Here is a 20,508-nt window from a genome sequence, read left to right on the forward strand (position 1 = left end):
ATATATATGGTCATTTAGTCTGTTATTCACTTCTGTGAATGTAATTTCTAACAACTACGCATCATTACTGACCATTTTGGGAAAATGTGCCATATCTAATAGTTCATAATAAGTACTAGACTATAAATTCTCCTCTTCCCAATTACATGAACTATTCATGTAGCCTTCCTATTAAGGGCACTCTATCATAAACAACTACGAAGATATTTTTATCTACTTGTTGATTTAGACGTTAGAACATTAGTTGGAAAGAAAGAGGGTTTCACTACTAAACCCTAATTATACAAATGAACATAGCAGCTACACTATTCTGCACCTTTCTCCCAAAGCAATGGAAAATGTTACACCCTACTTCTTATTACCAAGAAAATACATTATACTTTTAATCTTACAATCTTCAAAACAAAAAGAATATTTCTCAATTATCGATTATTATAAAACAAAAGCACTATGCCTGTATCTACTAGCTCAGAAGAGATGCCAAGCCCAGTCCAATTTTTTCTTTTGCTTGCTTGTCCAATGGATCTTCTCCAATATATAGGTCAAACAAAGAACGACACAACAGCTGGCTCTGAATGCTGCCAACCTCCTTTTCATCAACTACAACCAAAAAATGAAATAAATGAATTCTTCCACTTGAGGTATTCCATATCTTGTGTATAATCAATAAAATTGAAGAAAACATAATATATGAAAGAAAGCATTTGAAGACGTATATGAATATTTGCAGGATTCAAAAGGTCAGAAAGAATGTTTTATGCAGTGGTTATCTCTGAAGATGGTGAAACTATGGTATGCCACAAACCTTAAGCTTATATTTATTGTTCAGTATATCAGCAACCAACTTCCTAGGAACAAAATTTACTATATCCAGGAGTGTCCTTTTTGGGAAACTGAAATACGTATTCAAATAGATAGCTAGTAATCACAAGAGAAATGCAATCCACTTTGTGCCTTTTGAAATTTACAAAGAGAAACATGCATGCTATTAACTGTGAATCAAGTCAACACATTTATCAGTAGTGTGCAATTCAATGAGAACTATATTCTACATGAGGAGTTACAAAAATCATATGTAGAAAAGAGGCCTAAAGCAATGCTTCCTCTAACCAGCCCAGAACTTGCCCGTGACTTGCACGACATCATCTGTAAAAACCAGACTTCATCTAAGAAGTGTAGAAAAACAAATTTTCCATTTTGAACACAAAAGAGCCATATTTTAGTTTGTTCTCTATTACTTTAGAAATGTTGCAGTTAAATGCCAGTGTGCTATATGGGCCTGATCTTTCTATTTCTGACTGCGGAGGAGGTCCAATTAAGACCTTCCATGAATGAAGTATAGATTGCTTACTTTTTGTCTGGAGAATGTGACCAGGGAATCTGGTAATGTGTATTTTTGTGCCACGTGGTAGCTTCTGATCATCCTTAAACTGAGATGTGAATCTAAACACCAAAAACATATTTACATTAACACATAAATATATCTCATATGCATGAAACTGAACTGTAAAGGAAGAAATATAATCTATAAAACCTACCACGCACAAGCTTAATTATCAATCAAATAAATGAAGGGAGATTGATGAAGATTTATCCTAAATACTATGTTCCAGTCCCTGTAGTTCCTAGAAAAAAATTAAAAAATCACCTTGAATAAAAGGAAACAGGATCTAAATTAGCATAAAAATCAGTGTTTGAACCTCTACATGTCTATTTGTCATCTTTATTTTTGGACCTTGCACCTGCACCCGCAAATCAAAGGTCGTTTGTAATTGAAAACAGTAGGAAAGTTTTACACATTGTCCTTCTAGAGTTGGTCAAAGGTTGCAGCCCAAAACTTCAATTGCTCCCAGACTTACACCTATAGAATGAGAGGACTCCCGATGCTGAAGTCATTCATTGTGTCATTAGTGAAACAAGAATTTATTTGATAAACTATTGTAAATTTTCAAAAAAAGAACCTTTGCAATAATTCCTTGTTCTGGCTTCCACTGAATTTCTGCAGTCGACTTCCAATTGATTCTTCAAAGGCACTACGCACTGAACCGATACTTAATTTCCCATACACGATCTCAAGCCTCACTGTCAAACTCAAATCATTTCCAATCACATCTTCATAAAATTCTTTATTATCTTTCAGCTCTGTTACTGACATCTTCCCATATTTGTCAACAAGTTTTTCCTTGAGACTGTTCTCGTCTACATATACGCCTGCAGATAAAACAAAAGCATGACCTGGATTAGTCTAGACAAAAGAATAGATCTACAAATTTGATGTTTGGTCTAAACTGCAGGTAACCAGACAACTAAATCCATCCCAAACCTGCAGGAACTTCGAATTCTTTGTCTGAATCTTGACAGAAATTATATAAAGTTTCTACTGTAACAATTTAAATATGGTTTGATTCTAAGTCAAGGCACTGGCAAAAAATGCTAGTCAGCATATTCGAATTTGAAAAGCAATCAACTTTGAGTTAATAATATTTTCGGTAAGAACAAAAGGTCCAGTTTAAATATTGCCATGATCCTTTGATTTATAGAGTCTTCAGTTGGATGTCTTGAAGCATGCCTCTTCTATAGACAGTAAACTGAGGTCTGCCAAACATAGTTTCCTTGACCAATTTGATTTAAGCATGTGATTGTTTATGGTGTCTGCTTAACCACAGCATCTTTATTGGGTATTAGCCTCTACGTAGATTAGCTGCTTTGTATGTAAGCTCATGATCTTCTAATAATGTTCATGTTTTAGGCCTTTAGAATATCATATTTTAATATTTGTAAAATGTCACTTTTATGTGATAAGCGCCTTCTCACTTTTATTAATGACTTGAGCTTTAGTTATGGTTTTTTTTTGTCATATAAAACAGAGATTTTCCTCCTCTCATTTTTAACTATTGTTTTATCAATATAATCATCAAGCATATAGGAGATGTCTCCCTCCGATACTCAGATTTATAGGTACAATCTACCCTTGGGTGCATTGGATACCCCACTATTTTCTCTGCATTTGGTTATTTATTTCTGTTACTCTTAGTTTGTTGTTGCAGATGTAGCTCAATTTTGGGCATAGGAACACTACAGGTTCATACCAAAGCTTCAATAGATTTTCACTCTTGCTATGTGATTTTAAAAAAATGGGAAGGGGCAAATCCCAATAGATGAAAGAAGAAGCGATAGACAAAAGCTTCACAAAGTTTGTAGAAGAAATGAAGCAGTTGATGTAGCTACAAAACCTAGGCAAAAGGATTAAGGACATTGACCTTGAACCAGATACTTCATTTCACAACCCTTAAATGTAGTGGAAGCTACTTTTCATCTACAGGGCTTGGATTTCATCAAGGAATTCAAGGAAAATTCAATCAATGGTGTTGACACCTAATCATGGGGATTGGGTGAACACTTGTAAATAATGTGAATAGTAAATAATGGAAAATGAAGAGTCATCGGGAGGTGAAACCCAAGAGTCACTCCCTCATGTATATAACCATGAGTAATCTTAACGAATAAATACAATTGATTTGAGGAGTTACCTCCTGCCCTAACATGGTATCAGAGCCAATGCCATTTTTGGCTTCCCTCTCTGCCCTTGTAACTCCCTCCTGCCTATGTTCTACCCATTTTGCAAAATTGACACAACTGCCATTGCTCTACATTGAAACCTATGCTGCTGGAGGTTGTTCGAGGATTGATTTTATGTTACCTAGAGGATCGATTTTATGGTATGTCAATTTCATGAGCAAGTTTGGTGGTGGTATCACGCATATGCTATAACGCATACCATAGTCATGCATACGTTGTAACGCATACCACAGTCACGCATATCGTTCCGCTAGCCTTCCTCTTTTGCATAGTCAGCCCACTTAGCTTGGCCCTCCCTCTGCACACTGTCTCGGCCCTCTGTTGCGCAGTTGGCCCTTGTACCATTCCGCTGGCCTCCCTGGTATTTTTTTTGTGGTATTACTCCTTCTGGCGCATCGTGGTTGTACCATACACCTACGTTGGCTCTTCTCACACCATACACCTACATTGGCTCAACTCACACCACTGCTCAGACTCCGATTTTCGTGGCTCCCAGTTGCGATTCCACAGTCAACACTGCGCCTCCAGTTATATATCTTCGCCCCTACGCTGCCTCCATATCACAGTTTGTCTGAATTCACCAGAAGTAGCCGGCAACTGGAGAGGTGAAACCGAAGCTGCGATTACATTAAAATGCCGCTGATATTGGTTATTGTTTTTTCTCTGGGTTTGCAAATTCAATGCATTTTTTGTTCTAAACACCGTTTTGTATACAGAAAAGAGGTGTGGTTACAATAATTTGTATGAATAGGGTTTGCAGGGAAGAAATTCGAAGCATAAATATGAGAACAGAGTGAAGCAGATGAAGAAGCCATTGTTTGTTTCTCCTCTGCAACGCAATCCAACTCAACCTCAAGCTCCCTGCTTTGCTTCGCTGATTTTTTAATACCTCCCTTCCCATACCACCGTTCGGTCAATACGTTGACCCTCCTCCATATACTCCCTCCCCCACATACTCCCTCTCCCAAATATACCCTCCCCCAGTAATACCTCTGCTCTATACATATCAGATTGTAATTTTTTTTACACCAGAACTGCATTTTTTACCACCAAAAGTGCAAATTTTATACATTGGCAGCAAAAGTATTTTTACAGTACACAGATTTTAAAATGCATTCATTAATATCTATTGTGGGAGTGGTTCTCACCAGCAAAGAGAACTATCCAGAATGGTCGCAGAATATCAAACACACTCTCATTTTTAATGAGTTGTGGAAAGGAGTTTGTGTAGGAGAAAGAGACAATGAACTAGCAAAGCCTACCTCAAACAAGGAATTCACCATTTGGGAAAACAAGAACAGAAAGGCCTATGCCTTGATTGCAGCATCTGTAAATGAAGAGGTGAGTCGCCATATTTCACCATTTTCAAATGCTTTTGAAGCCTTACAAAAATTGAAGGAACTCTATGACTCACACTCTGCGCTTGAAGTTGTCCAACTGATGATTAAATTGTTCAGCCTTGAATTACAAAATGATGATCCTCTTGCTCTTGCATCAGAAGTAAAATCTATTATGCATGATATCAAAGTCACTAATGTTGAACTAGACATTCCTCTGATAGCTTTTGTCAAGGCACTTTATCCCACTTATTCAAATTATCTTGAGTCATTGCAAGCAAATGGAAACCTCAAAGAAATTACCTTTGACTCCCTTGTGAATAAATTTGTTGAGAGAGAGAAAGCTTTTGGGAAGAAGACAACTCCTCAGTCTTCTGAAGAAGCTGTGTGTCTTGCACATAGAGAGAAGAATCATGCTCAAGATTCTTCCAGAGGAAGAGGAAGAAGAAATTTCAGAGGCAGGGGGGCCAAACACTCTCAAGGAGAAAAGTTTGATCTTCATTACATACATTGCAATAGAGATGGATCACATGATGCATCCACATGCAAGTTGCCTTGGGACAGAATTGAGCAGGAAAGAAATCAACCCAAAGGTAAAACCAATGACAAAGAGAAAGGTAAAGCACCTGAATCCGCTCACTATGTTGTGGCACATTGTAATATTGGAGTAAATGAAGACTTGTTTAATGCTTCACTTGCTTCTTGGAAAAATGATTGGTTGCTTGATTCAGGAGCAACTTGCCACATGACTTTTAGAAGAGATTTTTTTGAAGAATTTACTAACAATGTTGATGGAGCAGTATACTTTGTAGACAAATCAAAACTCAAGCCATCAGGGCTTGGCACAATCAGGCTCAAATTGCCTGGTCTTCCAGACTTTCTTCTGCATAATGTTTTATATCTCCCACAGCTGAGGAGAAACTTGTTGTCCTTGGTCCATATCCGCCAGCAAGGACACTCCATTCATATGTCTGATGGCAAGGTTGAGGTGAGAAAAGCATCAGATCACCCACTTGTCATGACGGGGATAGAAGAAGAAGGGCTTCTCAAGCTACAAGGTACCTCTGCTTGTGCACAAAATCTCATACAATTCTCATTATGATGAAGGTACATTTCCATCAAGTCTATTATGGCATGCTAGATTTGGACACTTGAACTATGACTACCTTCACTTGTTGAATAAAAATGGTGTTATTGGTTTGCCTACAGTTCCTAGGAAACTTAAGCAATGTGATGCTTGCATTCTAGGAAAGCATAACAAATAGTCTTTTCATGATTCACATTCCAAAGCACATAGAAAACTTGAACTCATTCATTCAAATTTATGTGGTCCAATGCATGTTCCTTCTGCAAATGGAAATAAATATATGATGTCATTTATTGATGACTACACCAGAATGTATTAGGTTTATTTATTGAAGAACAAATCTGATGCTTTTCAAAAATTCAAGAATTTTCATACATGGATTGAAAATGATGCACAATCTCATATTGGCTCTATTCGCACTAATAATGGAAAAGAATACACTTCAAATGAATTTGAAAACTATCTTCGCCAACATGGGATCAAACATCAAACAATTGTGCCTTATAATCCCCAACAGAATGGAGTAGCTGAAAGAATGAATAGGACAATCTTAAATATGGTACGTTCCATGATGTTTTTCAAGAATGTAAAATTGATGTTTTGGGTTGATGCAGTTCTATGTGTTGTATATGTAAAGAATAGATGTCCATCTAATGCTATTAGAAACAAGACTCCTTATGAAATGTGGTATGACCACATTCCTTCAGTAAAGCATCTCAGGGTCTTTGGTTCCACCTGTTATGCCTTGATACCAAAAGTACATAGAAACAAACTTGGTGCAAGGAGTCGTAAGTGTATCTTCTTGGGGTATTCAAATACCTCCAAAGCATATTGTCTCTATGATGAAGTTAATAAAAATTTTGTTGTATCTAGAGATGTAATCTTTCTTGAATCTTCCAAAGCTGACAATGTTGTTGAGCGGCAACTTGATTGCTTGGATAGATTCGAAAATGCAAAATCATTTCAAGAATTTGATAATCAGATTCCACATCTTGAAGGGGGGATTCCTATACTAGATCAATATGTGGAATCTTCTTCTGAAGCACTCTCTCCCCCACATGAAACTCCAACCATTGATGATACTTTGAGTGATGTGATTGACAGAATTGGGAGACTCAATCTTGATTCAGTCCCAACTCAATCAACTGAGCAACCTGGACCATCTTAGAAAGGTCCCCCAAAGTGGCTGACAAAGACACTTGAAAGTGTTCATCCTGATGAAGTTGGAAAGATAGGAACAAGAAATTCAACCAGGCAAAATGGAGGTGATGTAGATGATTCTGATTCACCTGTTGATATGGATGTTTCTTATGATTGTGAACTGAATTTGTCTATAGATTTTGAACCAACTTCCTTCAAAGAAGCCACTTCTCATGATGAATGGAAAGAAACGATGCAAAAGGAGTATGATGCATTGATAAAGAATGGCACTTGGAAGCTGGTTGATCCTCCATTGGGAACCAAACCAATTGGCTGCAAGTGGGTCTACAAGAACAAGTATAAAGTTGATGCCTCACTTGACAAGCACAAAGCCAGGCTTGTGGCAAAAGGTTTTGCACAGAAGGGACGGGTCGATTATGAGGAGACTTTTGCCCCCACAGCAAAATGGGCTACCATCCGAACACTCTTTTCCCTAACAGCTCAAAACAATTGGAAAGTCCATCAAATGAATGTAAAAACTGCTTTCTTGAATGGAGATCTGAAAGAGAATGTTTTTAAGTCCCAGCCTGAAGGATTTGCTGTGAAGGGGCATGAACATAAAGTATGCAAACTTGTGAAATCCTTGTATGGCCTCAAGCAAGCACTGCAAGCCTGGTATGAAAAGTTAACTGAACATCTTCTGAAACTCAACTTCAAACATTATGATCTTGATGATGCAACTTTGTTTGTCAAGAAAGTTGGCAAAACAGTTGTATATCTTGTGTTATATGTAGATGATATTTTGATGACAAAGAACAATGAGAGCTTCATTGCATCCATAAAGAAGGAATTAAGGAAAGGTTTTGAAATAACTGACTTGGGCTATGTTCACTACTATCTTGGTATTGAAGTAACTCACCATCCAAAGTCTATATTCCTTTCTCAAAAGAGGTACATTGAATATCTATTGAACAGGTTTGGCATGGCTGAGTGCAATCCTCTAACTACTCCAATGGAACAAAACTTAAAGCTCGCATCCATTGAAGGAAAAGAATTTGAGGATGCAACAAAGTATAGACAACTTGTAGGAAGTCTCAACTACCTAACTACTACCAGACCAGACATTTCGTTTACTATTGGAATCCTCTCTAGATTTATGCAAAAGCCTTGTGAGGGATATTGGTCTGCTGCAAAAAGAGTTCTAAAGTACTTGAAGGGAACTCAAGACTTTGGACTCAAGTATACACAGGTGGGCGACTTCAGCTTGATTCGATACTCTAGTTCAGACTTCGATGGGGACAAAGAAATTGGGGTATCTACTTCTGGTTATGCTATGAGTCTTGGATCAGGAGCTGTCTCCTGGAGATCACACAAACAATCAATTCCAGCAGATTCCACAACAGAGGCAAAATATGTGGCAGCAGCTGAGGCAATAAAAGAAATTGTGGCTCAGAAAAATTCTAGAAGATTTGCAGTTAAAACAAGTACATTCAACTCCACTCATGATTGACAACACTTTTGTAATAAAGTTGGCCAAGAACCCAAATTTTCATGATTGAACGAAGCACATCAATACAAAATACCATCTAATTCAACATCATGTTGAGGCCAAGACAATCCATCTACGCCATTGTTCCACTAATAAGTAGATTGCAGACATATTCACCAAAGTGCTTGGAAGAGAAAAGCTTGAAAGATTCAGAACGATGCTTGGACTCACCAACATCCCTTCAGATTAAGGGGGGGAATGTTGACACCTAATCATGGGGATTGGGTGAACACTTGTAAATAATGTAAATAGTAAATAATGGAAAATGAAGAGTCATCGGGAGGTGAAACCCAAGAGTCACTCCCTCATGTATATAACCATGAGTAATCTTAATGAATAAACACAATTGATTTGAGGAGTTACCTCCTGGCCTGACAAATGGCCATCGATGGATTCTCACCTACAGACTACTTCACTAGGTGAGCAGAAGCAATCCCCACAAAGAAGGCAACCGACACAGTTGTGATGCAGTTTCTTGAAGACAAGACCTTCACAAGATTTGCCATGCCAAGCAAAATTACAATCGATAATGCCAAAGCTTTCGGTTCAACAACAATGTCTTACCTTCTGTTTTGATTATGACATTATCCTATCCCATTCCTCCAACTATTACCCGCAAGGTAATGGTTTGGTTGAGTCGAGCAACAAGAATCTCATGACTATTATCAAGAAGACAATTAGCGACAACAAGAAGAGTTGGGATAGCAAGATAAAGTATATTTTATGGGCAGAATCACCAAGAACTCCACTGGTAAAATCCCATTTGAGTTGGTCTATGGGATGGATGTCACATTGCCAATCCACTTGAAGATTCCCATATTCAAATTCATGCAACAGTATACTCTTGATTCAAATGGATTGCAAGAAAGGATCAATCATATAATGCAGCTTGATAAAAACCACCGATTTACTTATGATCACCTGTGGCAGGGTCATGTCAACGCAAAGAAGAAGCTCAACAAGAAGGTTCGGCACCACAGCTTTCAGAAAGGGGACCTTCTTCTCCTTTGGAACAAAAGAGGTGAAAACGCAGGTAACCATGGTAAATTTGAAAGTTTATGGCTAGGCCCTTACATGATTGTTGAAGTAGTAAGTACAAACGCTTTATTCGTGCCTTGAAAATGTTCTACACAAGTAATATTTGATGCCTATGGGGTATCCTCTAGTAGAGTAAGCTTTTTTCCTTTTTCTTTGGCATACTTGTGCAGTTGTGTCACTGATGTGAATGCATTTATCCACCATTTTTAGATTAGTTGTTTTTCCTTATTTGTTTATCTTAGAATTTGATACTTATTTTTGTCTAATGGATGCAGGTCTCAAAGTGATGAAACATTTGGAGATTATGAGTTTCTCAAGCACCCCCAACAAAAGCCCTTATCTTGTAGTTGGAGCCAGATGTTACCCCTCTTCCAGCAAGGGTACTCCAAAAATTTTCAGCCACGCCATATAAGCCCAAAGGATGTGCCTTATTGTCGTGTAAAGCCATGTAGGTGTTGTGTTCTTTTATGAAAGTGACTCTTGAACCCTCGTTGGTGTAAACAGCCATGGCTACTCTCAGTTTAATCTTTTTCATGATATGCCTGGCTTTATGGCATTGTTGACTGCCCCCTAGTGGGTGGAAACTCCCTACCTTGATGGGTATTCTTATACCCTAGGATGGTGTGACAGGTATCATGTATTAGATTCTTCTAGGACTCATAGTTTAAGGGAGCACTTGCGTCATAAATCCCTATGAAGGTGATCACCATATGTACTTTTTTCCTTAGATATCCCTTTTGATCCTAGTGCACCTCCTACCCCACACGTGTCGTCTATCTGTTATGTATTTTGCACTCCCCTTTGGCCTTGGTTCTGCATCCTAATAGTCTCATAGCTCCCAATGCATTTGTATCTCTAGAGGCAACACCCTACATCGTTTGAGGCAGAGAAGGTGTCCATTTGTTTCTCCATGTCGAGAAGAACCACTTGCCTTTTGACACAATCTAAACACCTTTCTAGAAGTGAAGTTATAGCTATGGGGTTCTTGTTAGGGCAAGGTCAGCTTCCATGTGGCATCCAAGCAAGCAAGTTTTGAAGGCAAATGATGAGGTGGAAGAGAGACATCATCACCCAAGTATCAAGTCTAAGTCATCACCAAGCCAAGTCATCTCAACACTCAAGCAAGAAGATATCAAATCAAACCTTTCAAGCATTAAATACCACATGTGGCACATGACAACACATCTCTTAGTCACTGGATGAAGTTTGAAGGAAAAGTCAATGAAGAATTGGGACATTGGAGGTTCTCTTTGCAAGTTACGCCCCCAAGGGCTAATTATGTCAACATTTCAACTCAAATTATAGAGTTATAGGTTGAATTCTCTCCAAGTCAACCTAGCCACTAGCACATTGAGCATGGAAAAAGAAGTGGATCCCTCCTAACAAAAGATTAAACAAATACAAGGTGAATGTTAGGCTAATTATGGAAGAAGCCAAGTGCCTAAGGTCTAATTCAAGCAATTTCAATTCAAATTAAACCAAAATTGAAGTATTTTTTTCCTGAAGCAATGAAGTCATTAGAAAATTCTTGGTCCAAGAGCTAAAGCCCTCTTAGAAGGTCATGGAAACTTCCAAAGTAAGACATTGCAAGGGAAAGGTCTTCTTCAAGGGAAGTCGATTTTTGACCTCCTTTCTTGTTAATTTTAGGTATGTTCTATGCTTAGAGCAATTTATTTCATTTTTCAATTAGCTCAATATCTTTTCCAGATTAGCAATCACATCAGCATAATAGTAAATTGTAGATAGAACATAAACATAAATCGCAGAAGACAAGCCAAGACAAGAGGACACAAGATGTGGCGCTAGCCAGGGACAAACCCCAATGTGGGGAAACCCTTGATCAATTCTTCTTATATGTTCTTCAATAGTTCAGTAGAGAGAGAGATAGTACATACTACATATACATCATAATTCAACCTTTTGACTTATCTAAATAAGAGCAGAGATCTTCTCTAAGAAGATAGCATATGAGGTAGTTGATTTGAGCTGAGTGGAAGGCATACTGCTTTCACTGATCCAAGGTGACTCCATCACCATGTTGCTCCTCACTATGTTGCACCCAATCATCATGCTGCTGCATCTTATCATCATGATGCACTTCCCGTGCTGCATCATCAAGTTGTACCTTCTCATCATGATGCACCCACCAGTGTTGCCTCATATTGTACCTTACTGTGCCCATCATGCCGCATCTCGTTGTAGCATTTATTATCACTATGTTGCACTTTGTTACCAAGGGCTACAGACAACATGCTACACTACACTTCATCATGCTGCCCATCATTATGTACTAGCATTCAACATCATGTTGCACCTTGCTGTCACATCTTATCATGGACTGCATTAGATCACTGTTTTAGGATCTCTATTTGCTGCATTGGACAGTAGATGGGACAGCCTTCATCATGGACTGTTTAGGCTATCAAGACAGTCCTACCAACCCTCATACATAGGCAGCAACATCACACTGATCCATGTTGCTCCAACCTTGTTTGTTGTTGATTGTTTGTGACTCTCTTGTTAGGGCATATCGCTATAGCCTTAGACTTCTTCACCAGACCCCAAATAGCCCTTGAAATATTGCGACATGCTCTAGATGAACTCCTCCTTTGCTACGTTGCTGCCTTAGGGCATATGACAGCCCTTTACTGCCCTACGCAAGCCCAGCTGTGGTGCTATGGCCTGCGGCCTAGCACAACAGCATTTGGTCCTTAAAACATGTCCCAAGCATCAACGTTTAGCCCTCAAGAACTCGGCCTAACAGCTAGCTAAGATGACTGCGTTTAGGTCTGCGTTTAGCTATGTATTGAGGTCTCTTTTGTTGTGATAATACTTGCGGCTAGGGCACATTTTACATCAGTTGTGGCTCCTCTATAACCCTTCCTTAGATCTGCGGCTAGGGCTCTTGGACAGTGGATTCAAGGTCTCCTCATGACAACGGATTAGGGCTACCTTGCTGTGTATAGATGCCCCCCTAAATAGTGGATAGATCTCCCTTCAATGATCCTGCTTTTGTTGTGGCTAAGAAGCCTCTTTTGACTGCGGTTAGGGCATCTCTCTTTTGTTGCGTATAGGGTCTCCTTCTAGACCTGCATTTAGGGCTTCATCCTCTTAGATTTCTCTTGCCACTAAAACCCAAAACAAGTGGAGAGAAATCAAGAGTGAAGTGTGTGTCTAAATGACTATCAAGCCACCTCCTTTTATACTAAAATGTTGAGCACAAGTGGGGGTTATTTGGTTGTTGGCCAACCTTGACGAATTGTCCCATAACACAAATAAATTCATATCTCCATGAATACTTGTCGGAATCGGATGATCTTTAGATCAATCCTAGACCTCTTGATGAGAGGAAACCAAGAAAAATATCAGCTTCCATAAATAAGATGACCCACATGGAGTTTGGCCCTAGTTGCCAATTTTAACATTTCCCCCTAGCCATTTAAATATTCTACTTGGTCAATTCAAGTCCTTGGAGTCTCATTTGAAGGAGAAAATTTCAAGGAAGGTTGCCATGGTCTAGCAAGTGGAACGACTTGCCTTGGAGGGCAAATTGACCCCTCTCTTTGCCTCTTGATGTAGTCGTTTTTCCTATTATTAGGGTTTTAAATTGTAATTCTGAAAATTATTTTTTTCTTGACTTAGCCTCTAAGCAGTTTGTGGATGGAAAATCCTATATTTTGTGAGACCAAGGAGGGTATTTTCAAAGAGCCTCATCTATGAATACAGACCTCTCCCTACATGGCAAACTTGTGGACTTATTAAGCTATCGATAAAAATGTGAATTTTTTAATGAGAACAAAGGCGTACATGTGAAATTTTTTCTCTTTTTTTTTGAGCAATTTATTTTCAAAGGCCATCGTGGAATTTGTTTCAAGACTACTCCATTGAGGGGAAACTTTGTCACTTGGAAGGGGCAAGCGAAGGTTTGTATGCACACCTTCTCTTAATTCATGCAAGGTAATATTGTTCTCTTTGGGCCATGCTATTAGCTCCCCTTGAGAGTATTTTTTTTCTTTTTTTGCGTAATTGTTGATTTTCATTAGTTGGAGACCATTCCAAAGGAAGCTATCCTAGTGGAACCCTGGTCCCATAACTTGTTTTATTTATATTTTGAGGTTATTTCATTGGGGTTCCACAATGATCTCTAAATCTCAACAATTGTGATACCAATTTTTAGAGGGAAAATTCCTTGTTCATTTGGCTCTTGTGGAAGAAGGAACATTTCTTTCATTCCAACAATTTTAAAATCAATTTTTCCCAAAAAATTTCAAAATTCTTCTATATTTGTACATAGAAAATAATTATTAATAACTTATAAATTTTATATACTCCAAAATCCCAAAATTTTCAATAACAAAATCCAAAAAATGAATTTCAATAGTGAATTTTTCAATTTATGTGGTCTAGAATTGCATTTACTGGATATTTCCATTGTCTAAACCTCAAAAAATTAATTTTCGGGACCCCCTAAAAGTCAAATACCAGATTTGGAAATTTAATGCAGCCAAATCTGAAGTTTGTAAGGCAAACCCGATTTGGTATCATAACTTACTGTATAATTTTCTCATTGGTTTAAGGTTTACTTTTTGAATACTTATTATCTTAAAACCCTTTATTAGCTATCCAAATCATTTTGCATGTCAGATTTATCATTTGGATAGTTTCAATTTTCTGCCCTCACGGTTGGGGGTCATTTTCTGGGTAGTTTTATTGCAGATTGGATATCTCTCAAACTATTTGTTGAATTGAGGTGTCCTTGTGCTCATTGGAAAGAATTTTCATTGTACTAACACATAAAATCAAGTCCCTTGGTTTCAGGTCTACCTCAAACTCCTTCCGGGCCTCCCAAGTGGCCATAAGCTTGGTATCCTGGTGCTCACAGCAGAATATTCAGAAATTGCAGGTTTGAACAGCAAGTATCTCATCAATTTAGAGCCCCAATACTAAGACCATATCATCTCCCATTGTGGTAAGGGCTTCCAATACTCAATTTGTGTTTTTTCTCAAGCTTGTATTTTCATATTATTGAGCATTTTCCTTGCTGGTCTGCATTACTTTTCTGTTTTAATATCATATACACAGATCAGATTTTATTAATGATGTCACTACTAACCTCTTCATTAAAGTGATTATAGGCATTGGTCTTCTAAGGCTATTGTTTGAATATTGTTTCAATCAAAGCCTCCCTAGTAGTGTCCTTCCTATAACCCTAAGGTCTCAAAGGAGATCCCACGAGAAGACTAACCTCCCTAGTGAAGTGAGGTTACAAGAATACAGTCAAGATCGGTCAATCATTTGGATCACCCCTTGATTCATACTAGTATGCCCCAAAACATTAAGTAAAAGCACATGATAACAAAATGCTTAAGTCACGTGTCAATGGATGACCCACCTTCCCTCAACAAGGAATGTCAGATGGGAGAAAGAAATCTCACCGGAGCAATATGTGTAGGATCTATGGCATCATGTCATGCTGACCAATAGGTCTACTAGCTAGTTGGTTGTGCAAGGAGGAGAAAATTTTCTCCTATGGTTTACCCACTTTTTAGTGGGTAACAAGGCGACATGACATTACTGAGTACACATACCAACTATCTCATGAGCCTTTCTTTAATGAGGCACACTACATTAGTGAGTACATTCTCTAAATACCTAGTGGGTCTTCTTCAATGGGGGTGGCCACCATAGATCAAGTAACAACTTAATTACGTTATCTAAAGGAGTTCAGATGGGACCCTAACATGAAATTGGTTTTGAATGGAAATTACATATGTTTTACAATTAGATATAAAAATTTGCCTTTGAACACCTCAATTAGAAAACTATAGTTGTTGATCCATTGACAAAAACTTAAAACAACAATGTCAAAACTCAGAATTTTCAACTATATCACCTATATCCTTAAATCCATTATGTCATAGCATTGAATGGGTATGAATTAGTTAAGTGAGATTGAACCCCAAGGTTAACTCAAGAATTCATAAAATAGCAATTAAACACAACGAAAAGAGAAATTTAGCCAACCAAAATTAAGACCTTTACTCCAAAGATGTGCATAGAATGTTTGATTTTATCGGTTTCAAGCTCCAAGTACTCTAGCAGACCCAAGTTGCTTCCAAAGAACCCCCTTTCACGTAGTCTAGGGCTTGGATCTCATGAACAGGATGAAAGGATTTCCAATTCTCAAAAATTGGTATGCTCTCTCACTATCATTTGAAATGAATAGAAAACAAACGATGAGGGACTCATGCAATTAATGATCAAAAACCTCAATCACCTCTTCATCTCTTTTAGAATGAGTACGAGAGTGTACATAGAAAACTAATGCAGGAAACCCGAAAAACAATGCAAATCCCTCCATATCCTACACACTATTGGGTCTGGACTTATGGTTATGGCCATACTCAATATCGAAAGCGTTGTTAATGTTATGTTGCCTTAAAAACCCAATATATAACTTTTATTCGAATTACAAAGGAAATACGGGAAAACCCAATCGGATCTCCACACATCGGATTTCAAAATACATCGACCCCAATCGGATCTCCACACATTGGATTTCAAAATACATCGACCCGTATTCATAAGTCTTCTCGGGTCCGCCCTTCATATGATTTTCCCTTTAAAAACCCCGATCTCCGCTTTACACAGAAATACAAAGAAATCCGCCTACAAACGCATAGCCGGATCTCAAATCTTATACACCCTCATTAATAAACTTGATCGGGTCCGCTATGTTGCTCCTTTATACTCCCGATCCTGATTGCCCCGATCTCCGATCTCCAATTATCGGATATCGCTTTATCGGCGTTTCGTTATACTGTCCATCGGCCCTTCAACTCTACGATATGCGATCAATCCTCCACCGTTCGATCAACTCTGATCCAACGATCCACATTGCATTGCGCTATCGCAATCAGTGTTTGCAAAGGGTTAAGGCCTGGTCCATCCACAAAGACTTCCGCCGATGCGATAAAGTGCTCGGCTTTTCCCGATTAGATCTGGTCCGTTGATCTTACAGATCTAACGGCCACTATGCCTTCTCGCCTATATTCCTTCTTATCTGATTACTCTTGTTTTTCAATGGAATTTGCATTAAAATGACTCTCTGCCATATTATGTTTTCAATCATGATTTCTTATATAACTTCTCCTTGATATCTTTGGATAAACGACTGGGTATTAAAGCGCTCAACCACTGCTATTAACAATAAGGATTCCCATTACGCTTTGAACACTGTTATTCATAGCTATAGGCGTAGGAATAGAGAAGAATGCCTCGGTTAATCTGCAACCAACAATATAAAGACAAGCGAAGGACTTCTATAGAAATGACCATTCACACACACACAAAAATCATTTATTCAATATAATGAATTTACAAAGTTCGCCCTCTGGCCCGATTACAGCAATAAAGACCCTGATTCAGTCATGAAATCCTCGCTCTCTCCTCTATGCTTCTCTCGAACCTCTAACTAGCCTAATCTAACCTCTCTAGCTTCTCTCTCGCTAACCCATCCAACCTCTAATTTATACAAAAAGATCACATTTTATACAAGAATGGGTTCATGAACCAATTCTGGTTTAGAACCAGAAATCTCTCACTCTCTCCTAAAAAGTCTCTTCAACTCCACTCTTTTCTAAACAAACGCTAAATCAAGCTCCCAAATTCCTCATATTCTATTTAAACCAAATAAATCTAACTGTTTGGCCTGATCTCCACACAGGGAGGATCAATCAGCCACTATGCCCTTTTTAATCATTTTTGACAATAAATAAACACTCTCACACATTTAAATAAATAAAATTAACTAAACTCTTGTCTTCCAACCCCTTGCTAGTCACAACATGTGATCATGCTATCACATTGCTGACTAGGCCTGAATGCTCCTGCATCAGACTCCCAAAGTTGAAAGTTTCCATGACCTCCTGGTCATGTGTTTCTTCTGCTGTCCATCCAGTATCCCAAACTTTACTTTGTAACTGGTCATCACTTTCATCATGCTGCTAATTCAATTCTTCTGCCATTGTCACTTTTGTTCTTCCAGATTTCCAAATCTTATTTTGCTATTGTCCTCTTTCCTTGCTGATATAAATTCCTTTTGTCAAGTTCTCTTTTTTGTTGTCCCTCTTCTCATCTGATTTCATCTTCCACAATTTCTCAACTTCCTCTTTACAATTTTTCTTTAACTGAACTCCACTGACATCTACCCGCTATACATTTCTTTTCACCATAGAAATTATAAAATTTCTGTCCTAATCTTCTTTACCTCTGTCATTTACAAACTGTTGTTTGTACTCTACAGCTTCTATTTCATTGTCATCAAAGATAATCCTTTCCTCTATGTTATCAGGTTCATCTAAATATCTTTCCTGAAAAATTCAAACTCCTTCATATTCAATAAGCATGTCATTTGCATATGACTCTTCTTTCATGTATAAAACAAAATTTCCATCACAATTGTCAGATTCAAAATAACTATGGTTTCCATTCTTCATGGGTAATTCTGCCATCTAATCTTTATATTGTCCTTCTACAAAAGTTATGAAACTGTCATCAATTCTCATTCCAATACTTTCCTCTGCATTACACAGTGTTCCTTGTTCTAACACAAGACTATCATTCATCAATTCAATAGCTAGGATTTCTTGGAACATATCATTATGAAGTATTTTTTCATCCTCTATACTTATACTATTGCAACAAAATGATGTTGTTTTATCTTTTCCTACAATAGAAACAAAATTCTGGTCTTCTAAAGCTTCTTCATGGTTTATAGATTCATAGAAATAATCCACTTTAAAATCACAAAATTCTTGAATTTCTGCACCTGTCAACATCATTTTATATTCCTTCATAATTTCCATAGTACTTTCATTTTGATTTTCTACTAGAGATATTTCATTCTGGTTATCATCACAAACTTTCATTTGCTTATCTTCAGCGTCTTTAATCATGACAATTTCCCTGTCAATACCATCATTCTCAAAATTATTAAATACATGCTCAAAATATCTTTTTGCTTCAGCCATCTCTTCCAGTAATCTCACTTCTTCATCAACATGCATAAGCACATTGTCTAATTGTTGTTCATCACCTGCCAAACCTGAAAACATACACATGTCAGTTTCAAAAATACAAGGCTCTTCATTTGAAGCCTTAGTGATCAGCTCCTCATGCTTCCCTGAACTATTTTGATGGTTCACTAAGTTATTGAGAAATTCTTCCTCAACATTTCTGATTTCTTCCTCATCAAAGAAAACTTCTGGGACTGCAACTTCTTGACTATGCTTGGCAACTTCATCATAGGTTTGTAGAATACCTTCCTGTTCTACACAATTTCTTCCAACACTCAGTTTGTCCAAATAAGATAACAATACCTCCTCCTCTTCTCTGATAAGACTTTGATCTTTCAAAGATTTCCTTGGCTTAACTTCTTCAGCTAAGTTCTCTATGTCAGCTTTCCTTCTCTTCACTTCACAAATCTGCAATGCATCTGTTTCCTTTCCTGTTTCCATTTCCCATTGGTCTTCTATCCATGCTAAAATTCCTTCAAATATGATCCAATAAGTTTTTACTAAAAGAAGACACAACCATTTAGCCATACCTTTTAATTTCTTCCACCAGTTGAAGTCTTGAAAGTCTTTATGCATCTCCTTTTGTGTTTGTCTTCCCTTTGCCTCTTTCACCTTTCCATACACAAGTTCAAATTCATTAGGCTGCATACCTGCAATTTTACATTCACAAAAATGATTAATCCCAAAAATATGAGATCCTCTTGTCTGTGAGGATGCTACCAACACATTCCTCTCATTCTGATCTGCATAGATCAGTTCTTCATCACTGTCATCATTGTCTTCACTGTCTCCTTCCCCAAGGAGAGATCCTTTCTCTGGTTCACAGATATATTCTACTCCTTCATTCTCAATTGTTCGGAGTATTAATTTCTCAACAAACAATTCTCTGACAGGCCATTTAACTCTTCTTCCCACATAAAATCCTTGTTTCCATTTTTCTCTAATTCCTTTCAATACCAGCTTCTCCAAATGACTGAGTTCTGCCTTCATCTCAGCCAACTCTATGTCCCTTTCTTCTTTACTCATTCCTTTGAGTCCAACTGCTTCGGCACTCTTTTCCCTCTGTCTGTGACTTTCCTCTGTACCCCTGTCATAACTATCAATAGTCAGTTCCATTTCTTCCTCTGGTGAACTTTCCTGGTTCACTAGTGAGCTGCAACTAGCCTTTTCCATTTCACCTGTAACAAGTCTCCTTCATGCCTCACCAAACTTTCCTGAGTTTAGCCTTTTGGCACCTATTCGTTCTTTCCTCGGACCTTTCATTGACTAACAATTCTACCCAGCACTCCTTTTGCTGGAATTGTTATCTCCTATCCACAATCACAATTGTGGAGCTATTTCAACAACTTTACCCAACCACAGTTGGAAGTTGTTCTCATCTCCTCTTGAATACTCCTTGCTTTAGGCTCTGCATCTTCAATTGCTCACTTCCTTCCTTCCTTCAGTAAATTCATTTACTGTTGGGCACTGTCACCTTTACTCATCTAAGAGTTCTTCTTGCTCTATCTTCTTTACATAGCTCATATGCTATGATGCTGGTACAACTCATTCCACCTTTCAGCAATTCCACTGCTTCCACTAACCTGCACAATCTTATCTCAAGATACATCAAAGTATCTTCCAAACCTGCAATATTTCCTTCAAAGATGTCTTAAGACTAATTCCCATTCTATCAGTAAATCTTTGTCAAAGGATTCATCT

General features: G+C 37.9%; 1 protein-coding gene across 1 annotated transcript in view; it reads right to left on the bottom strand.

Annotated features, from left to right (window-relative positions):
* Positions 1-326: 326 nt before the first annotated feature.
* FAP1 (Chalcone-flavanone isomerase family protein) overlaps positions 327-20,508 on the bottom strand; it is a 93,294-nt gene continuing 73,112 nt past the window's right edge. The window contains exons 2-4 of the mRNA XM_089439449.1: positions 1,962-2,211; positions 1,352-1,443; positions 327-600 (exon numbers count right to left, since the gene is read on the bottom strand). Coding sequence (XP_089295575.1) covers positions 464-600; positions 1,352-1,443; positions 1,962-2,211 — 479 coding nt within the window. The 3' untranslated portion in view covers positions 327-463. The remainder of the gene's footprint in view (positions 601-1,351; positions 1,444-1,961; positions 2,212-20,508) is intronic.

Source organism: Pinus tabuliformis, chromosome 9 (assembly GCF_031772625.1).
Source record: "Pinus tabuliformis cultivar Carrire ecotype Pingquan chromosome 9, CPIR1, whole genome shotgun sequence".
NCBI classification, from domain to species: Eukaryota; Viridiplantae; Streptophyta; class Pinopsida; order Pinales; family Pinaceae; genus Pinus; species Pinus tabuliformis.